Here is a 16318-nt window from a genome sequence, read left to right as displayed (position 1 = left end):
AACCTGACCAGGAATTGACTGAAATCTAATCACGAACTGACCGGAACCTGATCACAAACTGACCGGAACCCGACCGGGAACTGACCGGTACCGGAACAATAAATGACCAGAATCTGACCAGAACTTGACCAGAACCTAACCAGGAACAAACCTGAACCTGACCGGGAACTGACCTGAACCGGACCAGGAACCAACTGGAATCTGACCGGGAACTGACCTAAACAGAATCAGAAACTGATCAGAACCTGACCAGGAACTGACCGGAACCGCACCAGGAAATGACCGGAATCTGATCACAAACTGACCTGAACATGACCAGGAATTAACATGAACCTGACTGGGAACTGACCGCAACCTGACCAGGAAATGACCAAAACCTGACCAGAACTTGACCAGAACCTAACCAGGAACGAACCTGAACCTGACTGGGAACTGACCGCAACCTGACCAGGAACTGACTGGAATCTGACAAGGAACTGACTGGAACTGGAATACGAAATGACCGGAACCTGACCAGGAACTGACCTGAACCTGACCAGGAACCTGACCAGGAACTGACCTGAACCTGACCAGAAACTGACTGGGAACTGACCAGGAACTGACCGGAACCTGACCGGGGACTGACCGGAACAAGACCATGAACAGACCGGGATGTGACATGAACCTGACCAGGAACTGACCGGAACCTGACCGGAAACTGACTAGGAACTGACCAGGAACCTGACCAGGAAATGACTGGAACCAGATCACAAACTGACTTGAATCTGACCAGGAACTGACCTGAACCTGATAAGAAACTGACCGGAATCTGACCAGGAACGGACCTGAAGCAGACCAGAAACGGACCTGAAACTGACCGAGAACTGACCAGAACCTGACTGGGACCAGACCACACCCTGACCAGGAACCAACAGAATCTGATCAGGAACTGACCTGAGCCTGACCAGAAATTGACCAAAACCTGACCAGGAACTGACTGGAACCTGAGAAGGAACTGACCGGAACCTGATCATGAACTGACCGGAGCCCGACAGAGAGCTGACCGGAACCATAACAAGAAATGACGGGAATCTGACCACGAACTGACCTCAACATGACCAGGAACTGGCCAAGAAATGACGGGAACCTGATCACAAACTGACTTGAACCTGACAAGGAACTGACCTGAAACTGACAGGAAACTGACCGGAATCTGACCAGGAACTGACCGGAATCTGACCAGGAACAGTCCTGAACCAGACCAGATACCGACCTGAATCTGACCGAGAACTGGTCAGAACCTGACTTGGACCAGACCACACCCTGACCAGGAACCAACAGAATCTGACCAGAAACTGACCTGAGCCTGACCAGAAATTGACCAGAACCTGACCGGGAACTGACCGTAACCCGACAGGGAACTGACCTGACCCGGACCAGGGACTGACCAGAACCTGACTGGGAACTGACCTGAACCTGACTAGGAACTGACTGGAACCTGATCAGGAACAGACCAGAATCTAACCAGCAACTGACTGGGAACTGACCAGGAACTGACCCGAAGCGGACCAGGAACTCATCAGAACCGGACCGGAACTGGACCAGGAAATGACCGAAACCTGATCACAAACTGACTTGAACCTGACCAGGAACTGACCTGAAACTGACAGGAAACTGACCGGAATCTGACCAGGAACTGACCGGAATCTGACCAGGAACAGTCCTGAACCAGACCAGATACCGACCTGAATCTGACCGAGAACTGGTCAGAACCTGACTTGGACCAGACCACACCCTGACCAGGAACCAACAGAATCTGACCAGAAACTGACCTGAGCCTGACCAGAAATTGACCAGAATCTGACCGGGAACGGACCAGAACCTGACCAGCAACAGACTGGAACCGCAACAAGAAATGACTGGAACTTGACCAAAACTTGACCGCTTGACCGGTACCCGACCAGGAAATTACCCGAACCTGTCCGGGAACTGACCTGAATCTGACCAGAAACTGACCGGAACCTGATCACGAACTGACCAGAACCGCACCAGAACCTGACCAGAAACTAACCAGAACCTAACTGGGAGCTTAATGGGAACTGACCTGAACCTAACCAGGAACTGACCGGGACCTGATCACGGACTGACCGGAACCGGAACAAGAAATGACCAGAACCTGACGAGGAACGAGCCTGAACCTGACCGGGATCAGACCTGAACCGGACCAGACACTGACCTGAACCTGACCGGGAACTGACCTGAAACAGACCTGGACCTGACCAGGAAATGACCAAAACCTGACCAGGAACTGACCGGAACCAGACTGGGAACCGACCAGAATCTGACCAGGAACTGAAATCAGCCGGATCAGGAACTGGCCGGAACCGGACCAGGAAATGACTGGAATCTGATCACGAACTGACCTGAACATGACCAGCAACTGACCAGAACCTGACCAAGAAATGACGGGAACCTGACTGAAAACTGACCTGAATCTGACAGGGAACTGAACTGACCCGGACCAGGGACGGACCAGAACCTGACTGGGAGCTGACTGGGAAGTGGCCAGCAACTGACCAGAACCTGACCGGGAACTGACTGGAACCTGACAAGGAACTGCCGGAACCCGACCAGAAACTGACCAAAATCTGACCAGGAACTGAAATGAGATGGACTAGGAACTCACCGGAACCGGACCAGAACTGGACCAGGAACCCACCGGAATCTGACCAGGAATGGACCTGAACCAGACCAGGAACTGACCTGAAACTGACAGGGAACTGACCGGAACCATACCAGGAAATGACCAGAATCTGTTCACGAGCTGACCTGAACCTAACCGGTAACTGACCAGAACCTGACCAAGAACTGGCCGGAACTTGACCAGGAAATGACCAGAACCTGACCAGGAACTGACCAGAACCTGATCACAAACTGACCGGAACTGGACCAAGAAATAACCAGAACCTGACCAGGAACTAAACTGAGCCTGTGCAGGAACTGCCCGGAACCTGGCCATAATATGACCGGAACCTGACCAGGAACTAACCTGAACCTGACCAGGAACTGACCAGAACCTGACCATGAACTGACCGGGAACTGACCAGAAACTGACCTGAACCTGACCAGGAAGGGACTGGGAGCTGACCAGGAACTGACCGGAACCTGGCCAAGAAATGACTGAAACCTGACCTGGAACTAACCTGAGCCTGACTGGGCACTGACATGAACCTGACCGGAAACTGACCTGAAACAGAGTGGGAACTGACCAGAACCTGACCAGGAACTGACCGGAACCTGACCACGAACTGACCGGAACCCGACCGGGAACTGACCGGTACCGGAACAATAAATGACCAGAATCTGACCAGAACATGACCAGAACCTAACCAGGAACAAACCTGAACCTGACCGGGAACTGACTCGAACCGGACCAGGAACCAACTGGAATCTGACCGGGAACTGACCTAAACAGAATCAGAAACTGATCAGAACCTGACCAGGAACTGACCGGAACCGCACCAGGAAATGACCGGAATCTGATCACAAACTGACCTGAACATGACCAGGAATTAACATGAACCTGACTGGGAACTGACCGCAACCTGACCAGGAAATGACCAAAACCTGACCAGAACTTGACCAGAACCTAACCAGGAACGAACCTGAACCTGACTGGGAACTGACCGCAACCTGACCAGGAACTGACTGAAATCTGACAAGGAACTGACTGGAACTGGAATACGAAATGACCGGAACCTGACCAGGAACTGACCTGAACCTGACCAGGAATTGACTGGAATCTAATCACGAACTGACCAGAACCTGACCAGGAACTGACCGGAACCTGACCACGAACTGACCGGGAGCTGACCAGGGACTTACCACAACCTGACCAGGAACTGACTTGAACCTGACCTGGAACTGACCAGAATCTGACCAGGAACTGACCTGAACCTGACCAAGAAGTGACTGGAACCTGACAAGGAACTGACCGGAATCCGACCGGGAACTGACCAGAACCTGACCAAGAACTGACCAGAACCTGACCTGGAAATGACCAGAACCTGACCAGGAACTGACCAGAACCTGATCACGAACTGACCGGAACACAACCGGGAACTGACCAGAACCTGACCAAGAACTGACCGGATCCTGACCTGGAAATGACCAGAACCTGACCAGGAACTGACCTGAACCTGAGCAGGAACTGACCGGAACCCGACGGAACTGAGTGGAACTGGAATAAGAAATGACTGTAACCTGCCCAGAACTTGACTGGAACCTGACCAGGAACGAACCTGGAACTGACCTGAACCTGACCAGGAACTGACCGGAATCTGACCAGGAACAGACCGGAACCAGACCAGGAACGGACCAGAATCTGACCAGGAACGGACCTGAACCTGACCAGGAACTGACCAGAACCTGACCGGGAACTTACCGGAACCAGACCAAGAAACAACCAGAGCCTAACCAGACCTTGACCAAAACCAGACCAGGAACTAACATGAACCTGACCGGGAACTGACCGCAAACTTACCAGGAAATGACCAGAACCTGACAAGGAACTGACCAGAACCTGATAATGACTGACCAGAACCTGACCATAACCTGTCTGAAACCTGACCAGGAACTGACCAGAACCTGACCAGGAAACGACAAGAACCTGACAAGGAACTGACCAGAACCTGATCACGAACTGACCAGAACCTGACCATAACCTGTCTGAAACCTGACCAGGAACTGACCAGAACCTAACTAGCAACTGATCTGAACCTGAACAGAAACCGAGCAGAATCTGACCAGAACTGACCTGAACCGGACCAGGATCCGACTGGAATCTGACCAGGAACTGACCTGAACTGGACCAGGAACTGCCCGGAACAGGAAGTGACAGAATCTGATCACGAACTGACCGGAACCGGACCAGGAAATAACCGGAATATGATCACGAACTGACCTGAACATGACCAGGAACTAACATGAACCTAACCGGGAACTGACCATAACCTGACCAGGAAATGACCAGAACCTGGTCACGAACTGACCAGAACCTGACCAAGAAATGACGGGAACCTGACCGAGAACTGACCTAAACCTGACAGGGAACTGACCGGGACATCACCTGAACCTGACCAGGAACCGGCCGGAATCTGACCAGGAACTGACCGAACCGGACCAAGAAATGACTGGAATCTGACCAGGAACTGACCTGAACCTGGTCACGAACTGACCAGAACCTGATCACGAACTGACTGGAACCTGACCAGGAACTGGCTGGATCCTGACCAGGAACTGACCGGGACATCACCTGAACCTGACCAGGAACCGGCCGGAATCTGACCAGGAACTGACCGGACCGGACCAGGAAATGACTGGAATCTGACCAGGAACTGACCTGAACCAGACCAGGAACTGACCGGAACCTGGCCAGGAAATGACCAGAACCTGACCGGAACCTGACTAGGAACTGACTGGAACCAGACCACGAACTGACCAGGAACGGACCAGAATCTGAACGGGAACTGACCAGAATCTGACCAGGAACTGACCTGAGCCTGACCAGGAACTGACCAGAACCTAATGACGAACTGACCGGAACCCGACCGGGAACTGACTGGAACCGGAACAAGAAATGACCGGAACCTGACCAGAACTTGACCGGAACCTGACCAGAAACGAACCCGAACCTGACCGGGAACTGACCTGAACCGAACCAGAAACCGACCGGAACCTGACCAGGACCTGACCTGAAACAGATCGGCAACTGACCAGAACCTGAGCAGGTAATGACCGGAACCTGACCAGGAAATGACCAAAACCTGACGAGGACCTGGCCAGAACCTGACTGGAAATTGATCACTAACTGACCGGAACCTGATCACGAACTGACTGGAACCCGACCGGAAACTGACCGGAACCAGGCCATGAAATGACCGAACCCTGACCAGGACTTGACCGGAACCTGACCAGGAATGAACCTGAATCTGGCCGGGAACTGACCTGAACCGGACCCGGATCTGATCAGAACATGACCAGGAACTGACTGGAACCTGACCATGAACTGACCAGAACCTGACCACAAACTGAACTGAACCTGAGCTGGAAATGACCAGAACCTGACCAGGAACTGACCGAAACCTGACCAGAACCTGACTGGAACCTGACCAGGAAGTGACCGGAACCTGATCGGGTACTGACCGGAACCTGACTGGGAACTGACCATTAGCTGATCGGGAACTGACCAGAACCTAACCGGGACTGACCAGAACCACAACCGGGACTGACCAGAACCTGACCAGGAGCTGACCGGAACCTGGCCAGGAACTGAACATGAGCCGAATGGGAACTGACAGGAACTTGACTGGGAACTGAATGGAAACTGACCGCGATCTCACTGAAGATTGACCAGAAAATGACAGGGAGCTGAGTGGGAAATGACTGGGAGCTGAATGGGAAATGACTGGGAGCTGACCAGGTTCTGAAGAGGCCCCCACCTCCTCCCCCCAGTCCCTGCCCACCCCCCGGCCACCCGGCCAGGTACCAATCCCCACTCTTTGGGAAATCCTCCAAGCTGTGCGATGTTCCAAAATTTCTGTCCGGAATTGGCGGTGAGTCCGGCATATGAGATTTAATCGCGGCAGCTCAGGACTTAGCATACCCTGATCCTCCTTTCTGGAGACAGTCTGTGAATTTCTAATTGATAACCTCATCACTCAAAACCACCCGAAGATAAACTCGGGGACGCACTGTCAGAATTGTTTGTTGAGCCAGGGCTGCAGTTTGAAAACCAATTTGCGACAGACTCGTGAGGCAGCCTCAACCCACCTGCACTCAACAGTGAAAGCGCCGGAGAGGACTTGATCCAAGCAGATGTGGCGGGGACACTTAATCATCAGGCGCTGCACTAATCGATGTCCCAATCACAGGGCTGCTCTTAGTTTGTTTCCGGGGCTCCGAACCCTTCATTCTGTCTCAACCTGCATCGTGTGAAAGAGCTAATTGGCAGCTTCGAATTCTTATAAGCCAAGTGGAGTGTAAGTGGAGCTTAAGTGGAGCGTAAGTGCCTTTACCCCCCCCACCCCCGCCCCGGACCCTGAGAGTCCCTGGTGTTGTTTCTCAATGTCTATTGTGTTCATGTGGCCTGCTGTGTCCCAGCCGAGGACATGTATCTGCTTTTAGCTCCCAAGCTTCACCAAGTGCTGGCTGCAGGCTGCTGGTTACGCATAGTGATAGAGTTTTGCACATCTCGCTGGGCAAAGTGGGTCAGGTGGGAGGAACTCAGCCACCCAGCCAGATGGAGCACTGAGTACCTATCACTTGGAATTGTGAATCAGTAATGTATTTTGTAATGGATAACATAAAATAACATTGATAATGTTATTTATGTTATGTTTCACGTGAAGAAATCGAGTAAACCTTGCAGTATTGAAACTCAGTGAGCAAGGCATCTTAGACAAGCTGAAAAACAAATGGTGGTACGATAAAGGTGAATGTGGAAGCAAGGACTCCAGCAGTAAGGTTAGTCGCCGCACCGTAGCGCACTTAACGCATGCTAACTGGAGGGGAACCCGCTAATAAAGCACAGAACACGCACTCACATGGCTCTGAATCGGTCAGTGAAGGAGCCAACTGGGAGAATGTCTCGGAAAGGCTGAAAGGGAAAACTCACAGACCTGGCACCGCAACATTGGTAGAGAATGATCACCATCCCTCTGTAGGGTTCAACGTAGAATTATACTGAATCTACAGTGCAGAAACAGGCCATTCAGCCCAACGGGTCTGAGCCCTTCCTTCTGCTCCACAAGAGCCTCGTCCAACTTCCTTCGTCGAACCCCATCAACATATCCTTCCACGAATGCTATAAATGCTGCAAATGCTGGAGATCTGAAAAAGAAAGCAGGACATGTTGGAAACCCTCAGCAGGCCAGGCAGCAGCTGTAGGGAGAGAAACAGAGTTAACGTTTCAGATCAATGACTCTTATCAGAACTCTGATGAAGCATCATTGGCCTGAAATGTTAAACCTGTTTTTCTCCACAATGCTGCCCAACCTGCTGAGTGATTGCAACATTTTCTATTTTTGTAATGCATCTTTCTATTCCTTTTTTTCCCCTCATGTTCGTATCTAGCTTTCCCCCTAAGTGCTTCCGGGCTATTCCACATTCTCACCACTCTCTGGATAAAAAGGCTTCTCCTGAATTCCCTTTTGGGCCTTATATTCTTGGTCCCTAGCTTTGGTCTCCTCCAATCTCACCTCCAGTCTCCTCACATCTTCTCTACGCCTACCCTTTCATAATCTTAAAGACCTCTACCAAGTCAGCCCTCAGTCTTCACTGTTCTAGAGAAAAGAGCCCTAGCCTGTTCAACCTTTCCTGATAGTTAGGGTAACATAGTTTCCTATTTACTGTGGCACTGTCACTGTTTGAGTTCCCTGTAATGGGTTTTATTATCTCCAGAATCACACATTACCCGATTTCTGCCGGTCACAGTGAAGCTGCTGTGTCTCCACTGGCTTCTCATTCTCTCACTTTGGTCCCCCAGGCCTGTTTCGATCTATTACTCAAAAGCTGTTTGTGTACATTAGCCAGCTTCAGTGTAACTGTTCAACACTCACTATGCACCCATTCCTTGCACAATCTCTGGGAAGGAATATCCGCACCCAGATGTATCTCATACATCCTTCCTGTTAGGACCCCCTGCAATCTAACATCTTTGCAGCCAGTTGCATATCGTGTGCATACCTGGGCATTTTTGAAGATTGCAGCCAGTTTAGACTGTGATAACAGGGTAGGGTGTTTGGGAAATTAGCATCTACCCACTAACGTGGACCATTAGCAGTGACGAGCGACGGGCGGATGTTTCTTAACCCTTCATCTGCCCTTGTGCTTTCACAAACCCCAGGGGTCCCAGACACTGATAATCCTCCGTCCCCACAGACACATTGAGGAGTCGACACGTTGCCAGGGATAAGTGATCTTTTGAATTTAAAATAACTTAGTGGGAGGTGCGGTGTCCCAGAGTGGCCCTGGCTGGGGTTTCATGTGTGTCCAGTGGTTTGGTGGCCAATTCAGGCTGATCTTTCGAGCTCACTTGGACCTCTGCACCAGGATGTCCCATCTACAGGTGGTCAGGTATCAGATCAATAGCTCAGTCATTAATTGGTGTTAATAATTAAAGGAAACAAACAGTTATATTTTGAACAAAACCAACGGTTTGGGGACACAAAGTACGTGAGCGTCTGAGAGACTGAGCTGTTTGTCTGATATGTTTTACCCCTCGAGTGGGTGCCAGGCAGTGCTCATTGCAGTTTCAGGGGGCCTCATCAATAAGTGAAGCATGGTCTGTTTGCGTTCACTGGTGCTTTATTCTTTAGAATGAATCATATTTTACAAACTGAGCAGTCTCCTACACATTCCCCGCACTCAATCCTGCACCTTAGTCCCCGCACCCAGTTCCCGCACACAGTCTCCCTATACAGCCTCCCACACACAGTTTCCCCTACACAGTCTCCCGCACACAATCCCCGCACACAGTCTGCCCTACACAGCCTCCCCTACACAGTCTCCCCTACACAGTCTCCCCTACACAGTCTCCCCTACAGTCTCCCACACAGTCTCCCAGACATAGTCCCCACACACAGTCTCCCGCACAGTCCCTACACACAGTCTCCTGCACAGTCCCTACACACAGTCTCCTGCACACAGTCTCCCCCACACAGTCTCCTGCACACAGTCTCCCAGACACAGTCCCCACACACAGTCCCTGCACACAGTCTCCCCTATAGTCTCCCACAGACAGTCCCTCACACTGAATCACCACAATCAATCCCCTGCAGTCCCCACACCCACTCCCCAGCAGTCCTCCACACTCAGTCCCCTAAAGACCCCACACTCAGCCCCTTTACAGTCCCCACACTCAATCCAAAACGACGTTCCATGGGAACATTTATGTCACTTTTAAATCCCCCGAAATATCAGAATGTGACAAGAGTAAAGGCAGTGTGACCTTTGGATTCAGAAAGCAAGTTAGTGATTGAGATTAAATGTATGGAATTTGCGAACGGGGCAGTGTGGGCTCGATCTTGGCTTTCTGCATTCAAGTAAAATAGGTCATCCCATTTGACATCTCTCCCCAGCTTTATTTCCAATTCTTTCCCCCGCTCTTACCCGACAGCCAACCCACTGTCACCTCGTTCACATCATGATTCAAAGCCAAGTTCAGCCCATCACTCAGGTTATTCTTCTAAGTTTGTTTTGTTTTGAATTTACTCTGAGTGAATTTACCTTTTCCTTCACCTCATTCAGGACAAGACGAGTGCATTGAGTCTGAGTAATGTAGCAGGGGTTTTCTACATCCTGATCGGTGGCCTCGGACTGGCGATGCTCGTGGCGCTGGTGGAGTTTTGTTACAAGTCAAGGACTGAAGCGACACGAATGAAGGTGACAAATCATTCAAGAGCTGTTTACACGACCTCCTGACCCAATTCGGGGGCGAGTGCAAATCTATCAAAGTTGCGAAGCGTTTGGGATGGAAAACAAATAAGCTGAAGGAACCCAAGTTCTTGATGCTTAATTTAGCTAATGTTGTTCCCATGTTGAAGTGGGGGGTGTGAAATGGGTGTGGGACATGGTGAAGAGATCTAAGGGTGCGACAGGGAGTGGGTGGTGAGGTGGGGGGGGGGGGGCTTTGAGATGGGGGTGCCGGGACTGATGGAGGGATGGGCCGGGTGGGGTGGAGAGGTGTTTGGGATGGGGTTTGGAACGGGTTGGAAGGAGGGTGCAGGACAGATGTGGGGACAGGAGGGTGGGACAGAGGGGGTTTGGGAGAGCGGGGTTGGACCTCGTGGTCGGAGGGAGGAATGGTGGGATGCTGGTGGGATGGAGGGTGTTTTAAATAGGAGGGTGGGAAAGGGGAATCTGGGCACAGAGATGGGATGCAGGAATGGGGAAGAGACAAGAGTCGGTTGGGAAGTTTGAGCGAGGGATATGGGATGGGCAGATTTTTGGACAGAAGAGGTTTAAGGAGATGAGGAGATAGTGACATATTGGTACTGTCAATGGACTAGAAATTAGCCCAGGCTAATGCTCTAGGGTCACAGGTTCAAATCCCACCATAGCAACTGATGGAATTTAAATTCAATTAATGAATCAAAAAAAATCTGAATGAAAGCTCGACTCAGTAATGGTGATCATGGAACTATTATTGATAGTTGTTAAAACCCAAACCAATGCCTTTCAGGGAAGGAAATCTGCCGTCCTTACCCGGTCTGGCCTACATGTGACTCCAGACCCACAGCAAAGTGGTTGACTCTTAACTGCCCTCTGAAATGGACTAGCAAGTCACTCAGTTGTAACAAACCGCTAAAAGGTCTAAAAGGAATGAAACCGGCAGATCTTCTGGCATTGACTTAGACACCAGAAACAGCCATGGCAAACTCAGCCCTGTCGACCCAGCAAAGTCCCACTTACTAACATCTGGGGGCTAGTGCAAAAATTGGGAGAGCTGTCTCACAGGCTAGTCAAGCAACAGCCTGACATAGTCATCCTCACGGAATCATACCTTACAGATAATGTCTCAGACACCACCATCACCATCGCTGGGTACGTCCTGTGCCACTGGCAGGACAGACCCACTAGAGGTGGCAGCACAGTTGTATAAAGTCGGGAGGGAGTTGCCCTGGGAGTCCTCAACATCAACTCTGAACCCTATGAAGTCTCATGGCATCGGGTCAAACATGGGCAAGGAACCCTCCTGCTGATTACCATGTAGCCTGCCCACCGCGCCCTGCCGCAGCTGATGAATCAGTGCTCCTCCATGTTGATCACCTCTTGGAGGAAGCACTGAGGGTGGCAAGGGCACTGAGGGTGGCAAGGGCACAGAATGTACTCTGGGTGGGCGACTTCACCAAGAGTGGCTCGGCAACACCAGTACAGACCGAGCTGGCCTAGTCCTAAATGACATCGCTGCTAGACTGGGTCTGTGGCCAGTGGTGAGGGAACCAACAAGAGGGAAAAATCATACTTGATCTCATCCTCACCAACCTGCCTGCCGCAGATGCATCTGTCCATGACAGTATCGGTAGAATAATGCAAAGGCTATGGGCCCTGACAATATTCCGCCAATAGTGCTGAAGACTTGTGTTCTCAAACTTGCCGCACCCCTAGCCAAGCTGTTCTAGTTCAGGATAAAGCAGCCTGCTTGATTGGCACCCCATCCACAAACATTCACTCCCTCCACCACCGATGCACTGTAACAGCCGTGCATACTATCTACAAGATGCACTGCAGGAATTCACCAAGGCTCCTTTGACAGCACCTTCCAAACCCATGACCACTACCATCTAGAAGGACAAGGGCAGCAGATAGACGGGAATACCATCACCTGGAAGTTCCCCTCCAAAGAACTCACTATCCTGACTTGGAAATACATCATCGTTCCTTCACTATCACTGAGTCAAAATCCTGGAATTCCCTTCCTAACAGCACTGTGGGTGTACCTGCAGCACACGGACTGCAGCGATCCAAGAAGGCAGCTCACCACCACTTTCTCAAGGGCAACTAGGGATAGGCGATAAATGCTGGCCTAGCCAGCAAAGCCAACATCCCATGAATGAATTTTTTAAAATGACGCTGGGTGTAAGAGATGGATAATAGACCCAGACACACAGCTGAGGTGCACAGGTGATCCCTCCCTCAGAAAAACACTCAATTCACTTTGAGTTTAAATATACTCTTTACAAAAGCTTATGCAAAAAACAAATTGCAGAAAAACCTGCTCCATTTCCTCCTGGAGCTCAATAACAATTAGGAAAGCTCAATCATGTCACCCGGAGTGCAACACTCAGCAGCCCCCAGAGCTCCTGTGGTTCTGATTCTCCACCTTTCATTTATAATTGATCCTCGTTTACCAGACAGCTGTCTCCTTCTGTCACAGATAGAGCCTAATCTTCTCCCCGGGTACTCATTCCAATTACCTCTAATTATATTTCCCTGAGATTTCATTAAATCTGATTTTAATCTGTCTGATGCATGGGCGAATTGGAGCCCTGTCTCTCACTCAAAGGCATCCCAGATACTGTGGCGAAAACTCACAAAGGCCTCACGTTCACTACCTGTGGCTTGGATTTCGCTGAGCAAGCATTCGGCCAATTCTTTCCAGTTGTTTCTCATGTCCTCTCTGAATTGAGAGTCACTGCACATCCCCAGGCACCCCAACTCCACCTTCACCGGAACCCGCTTCCCCATCCCCAAACCTAATGACCCATTCCCAGGAATTCGGCAGCACATAAATTGGAACCCCATTCCCCATCCCCAGGATCCCAACGCCATATTCGGATAAAAAAACAAGCTCCTCATCCCCAGGAGTCCAACCACCCATCCCCATAGCTCAACCACCCATCCCCATGGCTCAACCACCCATCCCCATGGCTCAACCACCCATCCCCAGGAGCCCAATTATCTTCTGCCCACCATGACATCACCCATTCCCCACCCTGATATTAATGCTGCCTTCCTGCTGGTTTATTTTCCATTCTTGGGGCAGCTTGACAGGGGCGGTCAGGAAGCAATCGGGGCTGGGCCGTGATGTCACGCTAGTGGGCCAAAGAAGCGAGCGGGCCAAGCGGGGAACTTCGCACATGTGCACGAGCGAACGCTTGAAAATCTCCCTGAGGCACAGAGCTGCCTCAGGAAGACGAACAGTTGTAAAAATTAGAAATAAAAGATTTAAAGAACGTTATAAAACGTGTGACTCTGCCACGTGAATAGGAAACATATTATAAATGAAATTTTTTAAATTTTATTTTATTTTTATTTGATGTAGGGAACCTCATCCCGCCCGTGGACGAGGTTTCCAAAAAAAAAAAATGCAAAGGGCCGTTTGGCCTTTTCGCCTGCCCGCCGACCCTACGGTTAGATGGGCAGCGAACAATTTAAGTTAGTCGGTACTTTAATAGGCCTTTTAATTGTCGGCGGGTGCACTACTGATCCCCGCGCCCGCCCACCGACCAATATATCGCGCGGCTGCGTGTTGGTGTCGGGACGCTCGTCCGGTGTCATCGCACGTCATTTCATGCTCGAGCGGGTCGGGCACGCGCCCACCCGTCCAGGTGAAAATTCTGCCCCAGGTTTTATTCCAAGTCCCAAGATCCTGGAGTGTCCTGCTGCAGGAACTCTGGAGTCCAAACACTCTAGACCTTGAGATGTCAGCGAAGATATTGTGGTTAAGTCGGTTCTGTTACCTGCGTGTCAGTGGGTTCATATCCTACCAGTAACCTTCAACTCCTGGCTATGGATTCCATTATCTTATCTGGTATTTGCTTCCCTCTCTCAGCAGCTTTCGATAAGTGAAGCGATGAGGGCCACGGAGAGGGCATCGGCACAGGGAGGCACCGGGGAGAACGGGCGACTTGTAACTCATGATTACAGCAAATCCATGCAAACGTTACCTCGCATGAGCCACACAAGTGGAATGAGCCTCGGCGCGACTGGGATCTCATAACATCACAAAGCAACACAAACAAACCCAGGAATGGCTCAGTGAACTGAACAAACAAGGTTACGGGGACTTTTTAATAACAATCTTCAATAAAGGAAATATTAAAAATTGTTGCGAAATATTGTAAAGCTGCAATAATTGGAAGGAGGACTCTGAGAGTAAGATCTATATCAAACTATTCCGCGTGGGAACAGAACTGTGTCTGTTCATCTTCGGTGGACCATTTCTTTCTAGTTGGTGTTTAGTATTTCTGACAGGAATCACAGTCTTGCATTAACTGCTGTGCCTGGCGGAGTTAGTCACAGAGAAGCTCATTCCTACTGATCACTAATCTGCTTCCAGTGCAACTTCCAGGCTCTCGCACAATTCATAAATATTTCCAACTGCATTCGCCCCAGTTTTAGGATAAATCAGTGCAGAGAAGCAAAGGGCAGGGAGTTAATGAGTCAATAAAACAAATCAGAATAAAATGCTGGGGAAAAAAAATAGGAAAGCGAAGGGAAGAATGAAGTAAAATAAAGAAATGAAATGCTGGTGCTGAGAGGGGGAGGGATGTTAGTGATGTTGTGCTGATTGAGGTTTTGCTTTTATTAAAGCTATCAGATAATTACAAAATGCCAAGAAAATGAATGTCCTGCCTTTGAAATATTAAACACAGCTTCTTAAGGCCATTGTTTACTTCAAGTGACTTTGCTAAATATTATTTCAAATCACCTTAAAGAGACAAAAAGTGTTAAGTTTTTAACAACCTTGCCTAATGAAGCAGTATTTCTGTCTCTGTGTAGGATTCTCCTGTTAGTAGTTGCTATTTGCTGTTACATGCTGTGAATTGTGCATCGGCTTTTACAGCTTGTCATTGGTGGTGATGTTTGTTTCTGTGTTTCTAGAGACTCATTTAACAGTTAACCATCTGTTAGCAGGCACAGGACCAAGAGATGGACAACAGTCTAACAACAGATGTCATTCAGAACACTCTATCGTCTCAGTTGCACTTTGGAGTGGTTTAAAACAGTTTTATATAATTGTTTGTACAAGGACATTAAACTAAATATACATTATAACTGCCTCTTTTGATGTCTGAAAACTGAACGAATGCTTCATCTAACAGGGTTGGGATATCGTAAGGCAGTAATGTATGTGAGTTCATCATTAATGTCTCTCTCACACACATTTATAATGTATTAATATTTTTATATTTTATGTTACCAATATATTATATATATTTGCATGCAATTCATAGAAACACTGCATTATAGAATGATAAGCACAGAAGGAAGACATTTAAACCATCATGCCTGTGCCAGCTTTTTGGTAAAGCTATCCAATTAGTTTCCCTCCACCTTCTCTTTCCCCAGTGCCCTGCAAATGTTTCTTTCCCCTTCAAGAACTTATCCAATTCTCTTTTGAAAGCTACTGTTGAATCTTTTACCACAATCCCCCATACCATGTCATAACAACTCGCTGCTTAACAAATATTCATCTCCCCTCTGGTTCTTTTGCCAATCACTTTAACTTTGTGCCCTCTGGTTACCCACCTCTTGCCACTGGAAATACTTTCTGCTTATTTCGTCTACCAAAATCCTTCATGATTTTAAACACTATTATATCTCTCCTTAACTGTCTTGCTCTAAGGAGAACAACCTCAGTTTCCCCAGTCCCTCCACATGTCCGAAGTTTCTCATCCCTGGTACCACAGTACTTCTCACTTGTGGCCTCTCCAAACCCTGGACATCCTTCCTAAAGTGTGCTGCCCAGAATTGGCCACAAACTCCAGCTGACGCCTAACCAGTGAGTTACAAAGATTTAAATTTGTATAATTCTCTTGCTTTTGCACTGCAT

General features: G+C 49.4%; 1 protein-coding gene across 1 annotated transcript in view; it reads left to right on the top strand.

Moving 5' to 3' along the window:
* The window catches only part of LOC144686008 (glutamate receptor 1-like), a 245409-nt gene extending 229900 nt beyond the window's left edge, over window positions 1-15509 (top strand). The window contains exons 14-17 of the mRNA XM_078551125.1: window positions 7389-7503; window positions 10288-10422; window positions 14315-14538; window positions 15367-15509. Of these exons, the coding sequence (XP_078407251.1) occupies window positions 7389-7503; window positions 10288-10422; window positions 14315-14482 (418 nt within the window). The 3' untranslated portion in view covers window positions 14483-14538; window positions 15367-15509. The remainder of the gene's footprint in view (window positions 1-7388; window positions 7504-10287; window positions 10423-14314; window positions 14539-15366) is intronic.
* The last annotated feature ends 809 nt before the right edge of the window (window positions 15510-16318 follow it).

Source organism: Cetorhinus maximus, chromosome 10 (genome assembly GCF_964194155.1).
Source record: "Cetorhinus maximus chromosome 10, sCetMax3.hap1.1, whole genome shotgun sequence".
NCBI lineage: Eukaryota > Metazoa > Chordata > Chondrichthyes > Lamniformes > Cetorhinidae > Cetorhinus > Cetorhinus maximus.
Note: the sequence above shows the minus strand (reverse complement) of the source record. Positions and strands in the feature narration are given on the sequence as shown.